Source organism: Acomys russatus, chromosome 2 (assembly GCF_903995435.1).
Source record: "Acomys russatus chromosome 2, mAcoRus1.1, whole genome shotgun sequence".
Lineage (NCBI taxonomy): Eukaryota > Metazoa > Chordata > Mammalia > Rodentia > Muridae > Acomys > Acomys russatus.
In genome coordinates this window covers 57,620,420-57,636,497 of record NC_067138.1, presented here as the reverse complement: position 1 = coordinate 57,636,497, position 16,078 = coordinate 57,620,420, and the positions used below count along the sequence as shown (strand labels likewise).

At 49.6% G+C, this 16,078-nt stretch overlaps 1 protein-coding gene across 1 annotated transcript in view; it reads left to right on the top strand.

Moving 5' to 3' along the window:
* Gabbr2 (gamma-aminobutyric acid type B receptor subunit 2) overlaps positions 1–16,078 on the top strand; it is a 330,548-nt gene that overhangs the window by 206,589 nt on the left and 107,881 nt on the right. The window contains exon 7 of the mRNA XM_051161797.1: positions 1,871–2,107. Within this exon, the coding sequence (XP_051017754.1) occupies positions 1,871–2,107 (237 nt within the window). The remainder of the gene's footprint in view (positions 1–1,870; positions 2,108–16,078) is intronic.

Below are 16,078 nucleotides of genomic sequence, written 5' to 3'. Positions count from 1 at the left end.
GAGACTAGATTGGGGGGGGGGGGCTTGCACAGAGAGAAACCCGGCAGGGCCCACAACAGCTGGAGGCACCTGGTCTGGGCGACCCTACCAGAGACCCTACATCTTGGATGGTGGGCTGCGTTCATGCAAAACCCCTGCCTTTGCTGGCAGATCCACCCTCCCTGCCTCCTGACCAGGAACAGTTGTGGGACCTTCTGGTGAGCAATGACGACCTCAAGGCCAGTGAGCGGCAGCAGCATGGGGGTCCAGCAGACTTAACGCACATTACTCATGTACTTGCACCAACCCCTGCAGCCCTTGGCCCCTCAAGCTCTACGGAGGGGGGAATGTGACCCCCTCTAAGGGCCCTTCTGAGTGTAAGCTGACCAGGAATCCAGTCTCTGTGTGGTTTGACCCTGGGGGAGCGGGGTGGTTTCCCAGGTGGCTGTGATGACATTTCCCACTGAAGAGGTCAGAAGGGATTTGAGATCCCTTTGTGGAGAGGCTGAGGTCACGGGTTCCCCAGGTGGCATCACATGCAAGGACGACCTTGGGCCCTGGAGTAAAAAAGCAATTTCAGGAAATATGGGCAATCGAGGTGTTAATATCACCCATGGACTCTTTTCTAAAACTCAGCAAGGAATAGTGGCAACCTGTGGTTCAGTGTCAGGCTAACCACAGACCCTGCTGCAGCTTTGAAGGGACACGTGGAAGGTAGATTGTCCTTGCTTAGATCTGCCTCAGAGCCTGTGCTCCAAGATGACCTTACAGGGAGGGTCCTGCGGGCCTCAGAATCCACAGAGTACAGGACTAGAACCTTTTAGAATCTCAGCCCAGCATATCCAACCTGCATGCAGCCAAGGATATCTACGAATACAGCCCAACCCATAATCAGTCATAGGCTTAAAACACTGAGGGGTTTCGCAATGTTTTGCTTTGGTTTGGCTTTAGGTTTTTTAGGATAGGTTTTCTCTGTGTAATAGCCCTGGCTGCCCAGGACTCACTCTGTAAATCAGGCTGGCCTTGAACTCACAGAGATCCACCTGCCTATGCCTCCTGAGTGCTGGGCTTAAAGACATGTGCCACCATGCCCTGCCACATTATTTTTTGTGTAACTCAACCACATGATTCTGTATTGTGAACTTTGTAGATGACAGTATCATATCAGAAGGAAAAATGTTGGCTATATCTCCTAGACCATGCTCTGAGTTCCCTTCCCAAGTCCTAGGGCCTTTCCAGAGCCTGGGGATCTGTGGCCTTGCTTGGCTCCAGTTCTTAAGGTCCCTGAGCCCATGAGCTGCTGGCTGGAGGCAGTGGGAAGAGCTGGAGGGGCTGGACTGTCCCCAGCAAGGCTGGCTTCCCCCACCCCCACACCCCGGCCCTGCCATGCAGTATCTGACCAGAAGCTCTGAGCAGCGCCTGTGCTGAATTCAAACCTGGCCTTTCAAATCATTTGGAACATATGTTTATTTTGGTGGGAAATTGAAAATAATTCATTGACTATTTTGTCGACTTGTATGTAGCTCCATTTTCCAGGCTTGGTAAGTGGGCCCTAAGTGTTCTCCTGATCCAGGCCCTCCAAACAACTTGGGAGGGGGGGAATGGGAGGGGAGCAGGGATTAGGGTGGATACACCCTCTGCTTAGTCTTCAAGGCAGGCAGGGCCAGATCAGTCTCTTGCTGACTCTATGACCTACCTAAGCAAGTCAGTGTCCACATCTGTAAAACAAGGACAGTAATGGCTGCCACCTCAGGAAATCACTGGAGAGTTAGATGACAGGATGGACAATGAGCCTTGCATTGTGATGGGCACACAGCAGACTCTGAAGACTATTGGTGTGCCTCATGTCCCTGCTGTAACTCAGAGTCCCCCCACCCCATTGCTTTTCCAGACTCCACAGCAATACGAAAGAGAATACAACAGCAAGCGCTCAGGCGTGGGGCCCAGCAAGTTCCATGGGTATGCCTACGATGGTATCTGGGTCATTGCCAAGACACTGCAGAGGGCCATGGAGACACTGCACGCCAGTAGCAGGCACCAGCGGATCCAGGACTTCAACTACACAGACCACACCCTGGGCAGGATCATCCTCAATGCCATGAATGAAACCAACTTCTTTGGCGTCACGGTCAGTCCCAAGCCTCCTAGGCTGTTTTCTTAGCGCCTTCCGGAATCACACAGGGCCAAAAGAGGGGCTGGTAGGCACCTGTTGGTGTGTGCTTTCTTCTCTTGGGTAACCATAGGAACTTCCTGTGAGCCACAAGATTGTGGGAGTATTGAAAAGAGGGCTGGGATAGGATGGGCACTTTCACTGGGGAAGCACCTCTATGACTCACCAATAAAAAAGGATGGAGTCTGCAAGGGTGAGTGAAGACTACCACCCTGTGGGTGGGGTGGGACAAATTCAGGTTCAAATCCTGTGTCTTCACTTATGAGTAACCTTCTCTCAACTGCAGACTTTTTCATTCACAAAATGGAAACAATGTCTCTGTTTGCAAAGATTAGTCATTGTGTTGGGCCTGGAGGTACAGGCATGTAATCCCAGCTACTCAGGGAGACTCAGGCTGGAAGGGTTCAAGTTCAAGACCTGCCTGCCATACAGAGTCGGTTCAAGGCCAGCCTGACCAACTCAGTGAGACCGGCTCAAAATGGAAAGCAAAAAGAGGTCTGGGGACATGGCTCTGGGGTTGAGTGCCTGCCCAGCATTCCCAGGGCCCTTGGTCCAATCTCTAGTACAAGTCAATAGAAGTGTGGCACCTGCTAACATTGGTTGGATGGATTCCCTGGTCTGAGCTTCAAGTTTCTCATTGGGGAAATGCAGATGGTAACACATGCCTTGTGTGGTCATTGGAACATTAGCACTGATAACACTCAATAGTTCCTGACCACTCACCCAGGGCTCCAAGCCAGCTCTGGACCCTGCACACTGTATAGATTCTACCTAGCCATGTAGTTATGTAGTTCTGGAACCCAGGAAATGTCCGCTCTAGATACTGTTCCTAATGGCCCTGTTGCGTTTTATGCCCCAGTTTTATGACAGAACAGTTGCTGTCACTATAGCTGTTAAAAATGAGCAGCCTAGAGCTCGGAACTTTGAAGAGACAGACAACCAGAGAAAGAGCTGAGACTTGAATGTGGGTCTAGGTGGTCACAGCCGCATGGCACTGTCTTCCAGTGATGGGCGAACGTAGGGTATCCCATGGTATGAATGTAGGTTGTCATGTGGTACTCTGTCTGCCTCTCATCTTTCTAGCAAATACAGGAACTACACCTGAAGCAGGGAGGGGCAAGGGGGTACAAGTGTAGTGCTGTGTTAGAGATCCACCATGGGATACTACAATGAGATGAGAGGAGAGGATTGGTGTGTTTCTTAAATGCTGGGTTTGGAAAAAGTTTTCAGCTCGCTGGTGGTGCAGCAGGCAGGTCTTGCAGGAGCTGAGAGTGTGTGCGGTCATGCAGATCCAGGGGTGAGGCCTGAACAAAGCTGACAAGGAAAGGTTAAAAACATTTGGCGCTGGGGAGAACTCTGCCAGCCTACATGGATATACTTGACCTCTATGGAAAATCCAGGCAAGGCTTCTCGGAAGAGGCAGCATTTGAGCCTGGCCTTGAGTAGTATGCAAGCACTAGGCACTCAAGGCTGTTTGACGGGGGTTGCTTGTGGGGTGGGCAGGGAGGGGTACAGTTGTCTGAGACAGAACACTGGGGAGGTGGATGGTAGACTGGGAAGGGAAGTTGGGACTCAACTCTAGAGTTGACAAACAAAGGGCTCTCATAGGCCAGGCATTCTCAGAGTGGGGTCAGCATCAGCTGGAGCTTGTTAGACTTGGGCTTGCTAAACCCTGGGTTCTTAACAGCGCCCCCGCCCCCAGGTGGTTCTAATACAGGTTGTAGCTCAGCAGCCATCTCCCTGGCTGGAGGGAAGGCTCTCAGTTTACAGAAGGGAAGTTGGTTTCCATAAACCTGTACACCCCATCCCCCATTCAGATGAGAAGGCTCTGTTTAGCCACTGGCCAAGCTTGTCTTCACAGCACAGCCCAGATTCAGGTGGAAACTGTAGCCGCTTCTCTCAAACTATGGCTTAAAAAGATGCCTTGGTCCTCAGAAGCCCTTACAAAGTCACACTCAGAGCCCATTATGTAAAACATTAAAGTCCAGATGTGGTGGCACAGGTCCATAATCCCCGCACTTAGGAGGGCTGGGGATTGTGAACCTGAGATCTGCCTGTGCCTTAAACATATTGAAAGAGAGAGGCTCCTCAGACTGTGGCTGTGGCTCCGTTGGTACAGTGCTGGCCTAGTGTGAGTAAATCCCTAGGTTCAATCACAGCATCACAGGCGGTAGAGGTGGAAGGACCAGAAGTTCAAGGTCATTCATGGCTACATAGTGACTTCGGGGCTAGCCTGGGGAATGAGCTTCTGGGTTAGCATAGGAGCCTCTCCCTATAACCTCTCCTCCCAGTCACAACACCAGGTCCACTCCCCCTCCCTGTGCACATTTTCTGCTCACCCTTGGAGAGGAAGGATGGGCAGGGATGCTTGACCTGTCCTCCACTTTGCTTCCTGTTGGTAGAATGAGGTCATGACAGCCAAGGCTGCCTGGCTCATGGAGCGCTGCGCTGCGGAAGCCCAGAAGCCTTTTGCTGCACCTCTAAGCCCAGAGGCCAGTCCTTTGCCTGGCGCCTGGTGCCTGGCGCCTGGCACAGCTTCCCTGGAGCTCATTTATAACCCCTGAGAAGTGCACCTTGTCATCTAAGCCAAATAATCACTACTTGATGAGCAATTAGCTAAGACGGGCTAAAATGCTTTCCAGGGCTTGAAGATGAATTTCTTACTAATGGGAAATTCCTTGACACCTGCACCAGCCTGAGTCATAATTCAGCAAACGGCAGACCTGCACACACTCTTAAAAATGCTCAGAGCCAACACCCTCACGTTAACAGTGACACTGATCTCAGGGTGGGGGAGGGGGTGGCATGGGGGGGTGGAGTTATGATTCCCTCATGGTCCCCGAGCACCACATCTTGGCAGAGCCCCAAGGGTTTGGCAGACCCACCATGCCTCCTCCCACTCCGCCCACCATCCCTGCTGCCCTCCTGAGTTCCTTCCAGTAAAGAAAGGCTGCAGAGTGAAGCCCACCAGCCCTCTCTTCTACTTTCCACTTGTCCCTTTGCTGTGTATTACAATGCACCTGCCTCTGAGTTGCAGACAGCCCTCATTAAAATTATCTTTGGATTGTTGAAAATACAATATCCTTCGACACAGTAAAAAAAAAAAAAAAAAAAAAAAAAAAAAAAAAAAAAAAAAAAAGTGCCTCTGTGGCCCAGAGAGGCTGCAGAAGGCCAAGTTCAGCTATCGGCAAGGAGTTGGCAGGAAGGAAAGAGATTGAAGCACTTCGTGTTTGCTGAAGCGTTTTCATCACTCTCACCGTCTCCATTTCTCGAGCAGACACTTTATCCTGGGTCACCCTCATTCAGCATGTTTACTATACAGAAAATCGTTTAAATGCATTAAATTAATTATATCCGTGACTCGATTCCAATTGATTCCGTGTGCGCAGCCTGCTGGGAGCTGGGCCTGGGTGCCTAGCTGGCCTGTTGGTGAAGAAATTTCTTCTCTGAAGCTCATTGTGATGATCCATCCAGCTTAGCCTAGGACCCAGTTCCATTTCCTCTGTTTGGGGGCTGGGGTCCACAGAAAAGAGCAGCTAAGGCTCTGCTCCATGCCAGTGAGCCAGAACATGCTGTGGACCTCTGACTTCTGGGGACACAGTGTGATGTTCAGGCCAGTAAAAAACCCACCATCAGGAGTCCCAGGATTCTTTCTCAATTAGAAGCTTGCTCTGTCAGGAACATGTGGGAACGAACCCCAGACTGGACTCACCTGCTTCCATCTCAGGATGGAAAGAAAGCTGGAGAATCCTGGAGCATGATCTCTGCCCAAGGCCCTTCTAGGAGCTATGTTAAAATTCATGATTTGGGCTAGGACTACACCAATAAACATGCTAATGAGGATGGGGAGGGGTGGGTCATGAGGCCTTGACCCTACACAAAGAGCCACAGTCAAGTGAGAAATGCTGGGAGTGGGAAAAACAGTCTTCCCGGGGACCAGCACACCAATTGGTGACTGAGGCTGTTTGAATGGCCCTCATAGGCTCACGTATTTGAATGCTTGGTCCCCAGTTAGTGGAGTCATTTGGGAAGGATTAGGGGGTGTGTCCTTGTTGGAGAAGGCATGTCATTGGGCGTAGGCTTTGAGTTTTCCTTTCTTTCTTTCTTTCTTTCTTTTTCTTTTTCAAGACAAGGTTTCTCTGTGTAGCTTTGGCTATCCTGGACTCACTTTGTAGACTAGGCTGGCCCCGAACTCACAACGATCCACCTGCCTCTGCCTCCTGAGTGCTGGGCTTTGAGTTTTCAAAAGCCTAGGACACTTCCAGTTAGTGAGTTAGCTCATTCTTTATCTATCTATCTCTATCTCTCTGCCTCTTGTTTGTAGATCAGATGTAAGCTCTCAGTTACTGCTCCAGTGCTGTACCTCCTGCCTGCCTGCTGCCATGCTCCCCCCATGACAGCCATGGACTTGAACCCTCTGGAAACTTGATCTACAGATTAAATACTTTCTTTTATAAGTTCCCTTGGTCATGGTGTTTTGTCATTGCAAAGGAAAAGTAACTAAGAGTTACCCAATACCAAGTGGATGTGTCATGGGAGGGGCCCCTGGGTCGAGGGAAGGCAGTGGGGGTGGGGCACACGGTGGAGCCTAGAACTTGGTTGCTGTGAAAGCAGGAATGGCCAAAAAGGTCAGCTTGCTAGATGTGGAACCCAGGCTAGATCTGGGGCAGTGGGGTTGGAAGGGTTCAGGGAAGGAAGGAGCAGGCAGACTGGCAGGATCGATCCTGGAAAAGGATGTGCAGGATCTGGCGGGGTAGACAGATTGGTTTTGGTATGAGAGGGATCTAGTGGAGAGAGGCTAGCACAGCCCTAAAAACATACATTAAAATAGCAGACAGACTGAGAAGGTTGGATTTATGTATTTAGGAGACACACACACACAAACACACACACGCGCGCGCGCGCACACACCACACAGAAAAAAGAGGCCATGAAAAACTTGAAGTGCCAAGCAATGCATTGGCCAGAACATCTCATTCACTGGTCTCTCCATAAGGGCCTGAGTCTTAGTCACTGTTCTATTTCTGTGAAGAGACACCATGACCAAGACAATAATTATAAAAGAAAGCATTTAATTGAGGGCTTGCTTACAGTTTCAGAGGGTTAGTCCATTATCATCATAGCAGGGAGCATGGTGGCATGCAGGCAGACATAGCCCTGGAGCTGAGAGCCTTACATCCTGATCCACAGGCAGAGAGAGAAAGACTGGGCCTGAAAGGGGCTTCTGAAACCTCAAAGCCCATCTCCGGTGGCACAGGTCCTCCAGCAAGGCCACACCTACTCTAACAAGGCCAAATTACTCTAACAAGGCCACACCTCCTCTAACAAGGCCACACCTCCTCTAACAAGGCCACACCTCCTAATCCTTCTAATCCTTTCAAACAGTTCCACTGCCTTGTGACTAAACAGGCAAATACATGAGCCTATGGGGGCCACTCTTATTCAACCACCGCATTTCACCCTTTGCTCTTGTATTACTTAGGGTTAGTATTGCTGTGATTGAAAGGATCCTTCTGTGGAACTTTGTGTAGATATTGATGGAGGTGTGTGTTTGTATAAATGCATGTGCATGGGTGTGCACACATGTGTGTGGAAACCAGAGGTCAGTCTCAAGTGTTATTAATTAGGACATGTCTCCCTTGTTTTTTAAGCTAGGCTCTCTCATTGACCTGAAGATCCCTAGTCAGGCTAGATTGGCTGGCTGGTGAGCCTCAAGGATCTGCCTGTCTCCATGTCCCCAGGGCTGGGATTCTAAGCATATGCCACTATACCCAACTTCTTATATGGGTGCTGGTGATGGCATTTAGGTCCTCTGCTTATGTGGCAAGAGCCTTAGCAGCTAAGCCTTCTCCATGACCTCTGTACTGATTACTCTTTAAATTTTATCATATTTAATATGTGGTACTTATGATATGATGGATTAATAGATTTTTGCTCTGCTTCCTGTGGAAATGTGATACATACAAAGTTTTCTCTATCATCTCAGCCTGTGGAGTTGGGTGGGGCAATGTGACATACAAGAGCAGCTGGGCTTAGGGATGAGTAAGAGACTCCTGGGCACCTTGAGAAGAGGGATTGGCTCCTGCTAAGCTGTTTCCTGTGGCTGCCCCTCACTTTCCATGGGCGGACTCTATGCAGAAGTCATCACAGCCAAGGAAGAGGTGCCCCTTCTCCTCTTTAAATGACAAAAATCTCTTTCAGCTCTCACCTGCTGCTCTCAGCCCACTGTCACTGCAGCATCTGTCCATGAGGCCCCGTCTCAGGCCGAGACCTCTCTCCTGATGGCCACTTTCTGCAGGGTCATTTCACACAGAGAGAAAGGGTTGTCACAGAGCTCATGGCCTGGTGGATTTTGTTCCTGGCAAAGAGGGTTCCATCACTGGCCAGCAGATCCATTAAAGCTTTGGGTTAGGGTTTTGTAAAAGGCATCTCTGCTAAGACTTGAAAACCAGTCAGTGTTGCACACCCACTCCCGCCAACACGTTTTCCCCACCAACATTTTACTGAAAAAAGAAAAGTTCATAAAACAAGTTGGGTTGGAATTCCAAAGAGCCTAAGTTAAATGGGCAGCCTAGGAAAAGCAACAAGTTCCTCCTGGGGAGAAGGCACGGTAGGCTCGAACTACCCTCCATCCCATGCCAGTGTGGCCTGGCCCAGATGTCATCTGAAATTGAGGAGTTTACTTTCTGTCCAGAAACCTTCATACACACACACACACACACACACACACACACACGCCTTGCACACATACACACATTCACACACACTGACACACACTGCACAGACACACTGCATACATACACATGTTCACATACACACACATGCCCCTACACTCAATGAACACATTCAGAAATATGTGCAAGTCTACACTGACACACACACACCCATGTGCATGCACACAGGTACACATGCATAGACATATGTACACATACGCATGTACACACACATCTAAACACCATCTCTGAGAGCTGACCCATCTCTCCTACCTGACCAGCTACTTCTACCTGGGTAGCTGTTTTCATACATGTCCAATACATACAGGTCCATTAGGGAACCTACATGTCTGTGTCCCATCTTTGATGCCTTCATTCAGCCCAGAGGCATGGGTTTGTTTCTGTTTTAACCCATTTGACGGGCACAAGAAACAGCCTCAGGAACTCCAACCAGGAGTGGTGTGCATCTATCTGCCACCTGAGACTTACTGGTTTGGGGTCTGTCATTCAGTCAACCCTGACTCTTATCTGAAGCTCTCCAGGGTGATAAGCCGACTGTGTAGCCTAGAAAATCAACCTCATGCCAGGAACTCCGCTCACTCCCATGGCACTCACTGTGCCCCAACCTAGGGTCCCTCTCAATAGCCTCCGTGGCCAACACTGAGGAGCCACAAAACTCCCTTCCAGAAAATCCCCTGCTCCCCATCGGTCCCTGGCATTTGTCTACATTGTCACGGTGGAGCAGGGTCTCACATACACACTTAATGGAAAAGGTGGCCTGAGAGCCAGTGTTTCCTCATCCATGCAATCGAACCAGCCACCCTCTAAAGCTAGAAACAAGCCACTGTCCAAAACAGCCCTGACAAACTGTGATAGAAACTGTAGCCATGAAGTCAGACAAAGAGACCACAATGTCAGTACCTGGTGGCGCTAGGTGTCCAGGGAAGATATTCACTGTCTGCGGCTGTTTCCTCATCTGTTGCATGGAATGTTAATGTTCATGTGAAACCACATTAGTGTCTGGTACCCACTGACAGCATCGTTCTCACTGCGTTCTGAAGGGGACCTATGAGGGACCGTGCACTTCACATACATAAACTCACTTTCATCCTCTCAGTGGCAAGCCAGTCCCTAAACCCTTGTTAAGGTCACAGTGGTCAGCGTGTGGGCAGACGTGAGTTTGAGCTCTCTGCCGCTCACTCATTCCAGGGGTTTGAGTTGCTGAGGAGGGAGGAGGGAGATGTCCAGTCACCAGAACCAGCCTCCTGTCTGGCTCTGTGCCGCTCCAGCTGCCCTTAGAATTACCACTTAGCATTATGCATAAGACTAATGTGCAGGTGCTGTTGGCATCTCACCCAGGTCTCCTGGGACCCCTTTGAAGGGTTTGTCGGGGGTTAGCCCATCCCCCCAGATACCACAGGTGCCTGGCTAATAGCTCCCACCTGGGAGCCTTGGGGCTCAGTGCCTGGGAGTCCCGTCCTTCCTGGAGACACGGAGTGACTAACTTGGGCCAGAATTAGGCCAAAACACAGCACCCTCACACCACTTCTGGTTTGGCTTCCTTCTTGGATACGTCCCTAACATGTCACTTACACACACAGCTGGGGGGACTCAATCTAAAACCACCGTATGTTTCTATGGAAAAATCAAGTATTTCAGAGAAAGGTGTTTGACTGAAACCCAGTTGCCACCTTGGGGTGTGGAATTTAGACCCAGTCTTCCTCCGTGGCTTCCCCTACCTGAGGAAGGAGCTGAGGAAGGCTCTGTCCTACTCAGTCTGCACTGAGGCCCTCACTGGGGTCTCTACCTAGTACCCCAGCCTCCAGGAGAGTCTCCTTCATCTCCTCTGATGAATCAGCACCTTTGGGGTATGCAGGTGCCAGGATACTTGTGTCCATGTCCCCAAGCAGCCCTCTGGACTGCATACCTAAGATAAGTTCAACCATCAGTGCTTCCTTCAATCACTTTGCTAATTGAGAAATCTAAGGACGCTTCCTTGCCCGAGCCTTCCGGGCCTCTGTACATAAAAAGCCGTTTTCAACCCAGTCACTAATCAGAACTGACAGTAGACTGGTCATCAGGACTTGGAGCTCACTGGCATTCACGGGTCCATCAAGAGCAATTCCCAAATTCTCGCTGTGACAGGGTGTCGGCAATTTACCCAAGTCGTGATGCCTCTTCCTTCCCCGGCCTCTCACGACTCCTGTAGACATCTTTCTGGTGCTCATCTGGAGGGGGTGTGGTCCTTTAGTCTTGCAAGTTCATACCAGTAAGAACAGTTTTTTTTCCAGGCAGTAATTGCTCGCAATAAATAACTGTGATAATAGCCGAGCTTTCTAAGCCACCATCACCCTTCCTGTCACACTCAGGAACCAGCTGGGCAGCATCCTGATCCTGGGTGCATCATACAAGGAGATAAAAGGCTGTGGTCAGACCCAGTACAGGGTGAACTCATCTCCAGTGGACGCACTGTGCTGGTGACTGTACCTGGCCTCTCTATTGTGTCCTGTGTACCCACCCTCCTGTCACCTTCCTAGCCAAGACTTTCTCAGTGCCCTATATTGAGTGGCTGTTCCTGCCTCCACCTCCTCAGTGCCCCAAGCTCCACCCTTCTCCACAGTGGTTTCCATTTGACACACACATGGGACATAGGAGGGTCTGATAAATAGTGCCTGAATGCATGGTTGAAGTAATGAATGCTCCTAGCATAGATTAGCAAGGCCCAGCATGTATGAGTGGCGTATCCAGACTGCACAGGTGGTGAGGAGGGGTGAGCTCAGGCTACCCATCTGGCTGACTCAAATCCTTGTAGATATAGAATATTCCCAGCATTCCCAGCTCATCTTACAAGCTAACCTTAGCCAAGCCGGGGTGGGGGGGATGAGGCTTGGATATAGGGTTCTGCCTACAAGATACCTGGTCTAAACAATTAGGTAAGATACATGGGAGGTAGGGTGGGACTACCACCATCCCAGGTGAATAGAGGAGGGCTATAGGCTTCCAGCTCAAATCTGCCTACTCTTTTAAACAGTGAACCTGTGAGCCGATGACAGTGGTATAGATACAGTCCTTGTGACTTTGAGTGAAACCTAGCTCTTGGTCTATGAAATGAGTGTGCGTTGGTTGAACAAATAATCATAGTGCAGCTCAGAACTACAATCTAGGCTTCTTGTTCCTGCATTATAAGCAGGGGCCTCCGGCTGGGGAGGTGGCTCAGCAGATAAAGTGTTGCAAGCACAAAGAACCGAGCTTGAATCCCCAGGACCCATGTGTAGCCAGGCACAGTGGCACAGGTCTGTGATCTGTAACCTTCGGCACTCCTGCAGTGATCTAGGAGGCGGAGATGGGGGAATCAGCTCATGGACCAGCTAGCCTGGCCTGTTAAACAAGAGACCGTGCCTCCAAGGGTGCGGAGAGAAGACCAATGACTGAGGTTTTCCTCGGACTTCCACACATGCATAGTGGCAAGTGCACATGCACATGCACTGCACACACACACACACACACACACACACACACGCGCGCGCATGGACACACACGGACACTCATGAACAGGCACACACATACATGCATGGACACTCACGAACAGGCACACACACATACATGCATGGACACTCACGAACAGCACACACACATATACATCCATGCACACACATGCTCAGGCACGCACTCACAAGCACACACATACGCACACAAAATGATTTTTAAAAACAGGAGAAGCCCCCAGAGGTCTCAATACCTTGTGCCTGAGACGCTGATGCAAACGCAATTACACATGAGCGTAGACAACACACAGCTCAGAAATCCACCACCTCCCACTCCTGCTGTCAGATACATCTGAGAGATCCAAACAGTGTGGCTTAGCAATTTGTGTGAATTGATGCCTAGCCCGCCAAAGCTTGCGAGTTTCACTTCCTCGAGGCAGGGGAGAAAATTACCTATTTTTTAAACAAAAAACAGCATGGGGGAGTGTATCGCTTAGAACTTCAGCGACTGCCTTGAGTACAGGCAGTCTGGTCCCAGAGAGAAACAGATCAGGAGCCCTGGGAAGAGCCGGGAACATGGCGGTCACAGTAGCACTTGCTGTAACAACAGGTGGGAAATTATAGGAATGCCTAGGAACACTGAGTGTTTGGTGAGTCCTTGCTCTGCGCCAGGCCCTGCGCTTAGTTCTCCACCGTGGCGTCTCATTAACTCTCTCAACACGCTCTATTGTGGGTTGAGTTGTTTCCCAGCGCCCTGATGTGTCTGCTGGATTTTCTAATGCAGAGGGCCTTGGAATGTTGCAGGCGTGGCAGCACTGGAGCAGGACGGTGACATAACTAGTCTCCTTATAAAAGAGCGAGTTGACAGACACACAGACAGGAGGAAGGCCCGCTGGACAAAGAAGAAGGTAGAGGGATGACATGAGCCAGGAGACACCAAAGACTACCAGTAAGCCACCAGAAGTCAGGAGGCAGGCAGTTCCCCCTCCCCTCCTGGCCTTGGAAGCAATGGGTCTACCCACAACAACCTTTGGCCTCCAGGATTGGGGTGCAGTGTACTGCTGTTCAGTGAGCCTCCCGACTGCGGAGTCTTTGCTTAAAACTAGTAAGGTCCCCACAAGGTAGAAACTAGCAACGCTTGTGAGAAAACTGAGGCATTAGTCCATTTCCCCAGGGTCCCAGAGCTCAGGTGAGTGGAGAAGCTAGGATTTGAACCTACGCTGTCTACTTTGATGTTCACTTTCGCCTTTTGCTACACACCTCTAGAAACTCTTTTTCTTTGGGGAACAAAAAAAAAAGTCCCATTCAAAGGATGAAGCTGAAATAATCCAGCGAGTCCTTCCACCAGCACACATCCCAGGTGGGGAAACTGTGGCCCTTGGGGAACAGCAAGGAAGACCGAGGCTGCAGCTGGGAGGACTCTGCCCTTGATGTTTTAGGCCAGCCACTTCTATGAAGACCTTTATTTATTTATTTTTTCTTCCTTTTAGGAAAAAAAATCTCGTATGTCCCAGGCTGATCTACTCACTATGTAACCAAAACTGACTTTGAGCTTCTGTTCCCCATGCCTCCACCTTCCCAAGGGATCACAGGTGCCACCATCCCTGTTTTCACTGGAGCAGCCCCTGGGGAGCAGACTCAGGGAATAACCCTTTGCCTTTTGCTCTTTTCCTTCCCCTCTGCAGGAGGCAGGGTATTCTCCAAGTCCAAGTCTGGCCTCCTTATTTCTTTGTGTCCTTAAGAATCCCAGGGTCTCTCTTGCATAAGGAGTATATCCATTGCAGATGGAGGGAAACATTCAGACCAGTATCCAAAGGGCCTCAAGGCCAGCCTGACATTGATGCTCAGCAGACACTGCATACCAAGACACAACTTGCATCTATCCCTTTACTGTTTATTTTCATCTGGTGAGTCATGAAGCTCTTTTCTTTGACCACACTTTTCAATTGCTTTAGCTCTTATTTCAATGTGACAGAATAGGCATAGCATAAACTCAGTTTAATTCAGTGGTTCTTGACCTGTGGGTCACGACCTCTTTTTTTTTGGGGGGGGGGGCCAATGATCCTTACACAGGGATCACCTAAGGCCATCAGAAAACACAGATATTTACATTATGACTCATAACGGTAGCAAAATTACAGTTATAAAGTAGCAACAAAAATAATTTTGTGGTAGAGAAGGCCAGGGCATGAGGAACTGCTTTAAAAGGTTACAGCCTTAGGAAGGCTGAGAGCCGCCCCCCCTCTCCAATTCAGCAGCATGCAAAGCATTGACACTGATGGCCTCTCACCACTCTCCCAGCATCTCCACTAGAAGCAGGTGCCACTGACACATAAGCTCCCTCTGAGGGAGGGTCGTTTTAGGTGTTTTGTTTTGTGATCCACATGCCTTATCGCTAAGCTATGCCTCTAGCCCTCAGTGGAGGCCATTTTCCAGTCATTCCGGTCTTCGGGGATTTTGTTTGTTCTGTGGGCAAGCTGATTGTACTTAGCTGTATATTTGTTTATTTTTAACATTATCTTAAAGACCTCATAAGTGGTTTGCTAACTAATTTAGAGAAAAATTATGGTCCTTACAACCTAACTCCAACAAATAGGGTGCCCTCAAATATCCTAGAGGCCTTTGCACAGAGGTACATAGAACGTATATAGACTTTTGGTGTCTGGTTTGGTTTCTGAGATGGGGTTTCCTGGATCCTGGGCTGGCTTCAAGCCTGGTAGGTAACCCAAGAATGACAATGGCGTGTGCCAAGGTATGGGATGCTAAGAAGCAAGTCCAGGGTCCCACAGCTGTGAGAAGCGCTCTGTTAACTGAGCCACATTCCCAGCCTCTAGAATGTATATTTTAAAAGAGTGAAAATGTAAGGCTGAGGTGATGGCTGGGTGGCTAAAAGCACTTAATGCTTTTACAGAGAATCTGAGTTTTGTTCCTAGAAGCCGTGTTCCATAGCTCACACCGGCCTCTAACTCCAGCACCTGAGGGTCTGATGCCCTCTTCTGGCCACCTCCAGTATCTACACACATGCAGCTCACACTCAGGTGCACACATATAAAAATAAGAATACATTTTTTTTTAAAGTGAAGCCTGACGTGATGGCGCATACTTTTAAATCCAGCACTTAGGAGGCAGAGACAGATGGATCTCTGTGAGTTTGTGGCAGGCTGGTCTGTGTAGCATGTTCCAGGCTAGCCATGCCTATATAATAAGACCCCTCCTCTCTCTCACAACACACACACACACACACACACACGAGTAAAAATATCAATCTTGACTGAATTTTTTAAGCAAATAAGCACCATTGATAGCTCACTGCTGTAGAAAACACTCAGGAAAGATCCTGGGTAAAAAACAACCCAGAGAAACTCCACACCCACCCAGCAGATCTCTTTATTGAGATTAAGACAACCCCTCAGAGCACATGTCAAGGTATGTTAGCCCAGGATGCTATGCAGGAGAGAAGTCTCCTAGGCTCCGAGGAAGACAACTGACATAAATTGAGGCTGACAGGATGCAAGGCATTGAGCCCTGACGCATGTCACTGGCCTGTGTGTGTGTGTGCTCATGCAGAGGTGACTTGCATGCTCTCCATGTGACTGACACTCCAAGCCTGGCTCTTGCCAGCCCCTGTGGGAGTCATGAAAGTGGCTCAGAAGACCCATTTGCTCATAGGATTGTGAATCTCATTCTCCCTCCCCAACACCCACCTCCGTCTTCTTTCTCAATAGAATCTG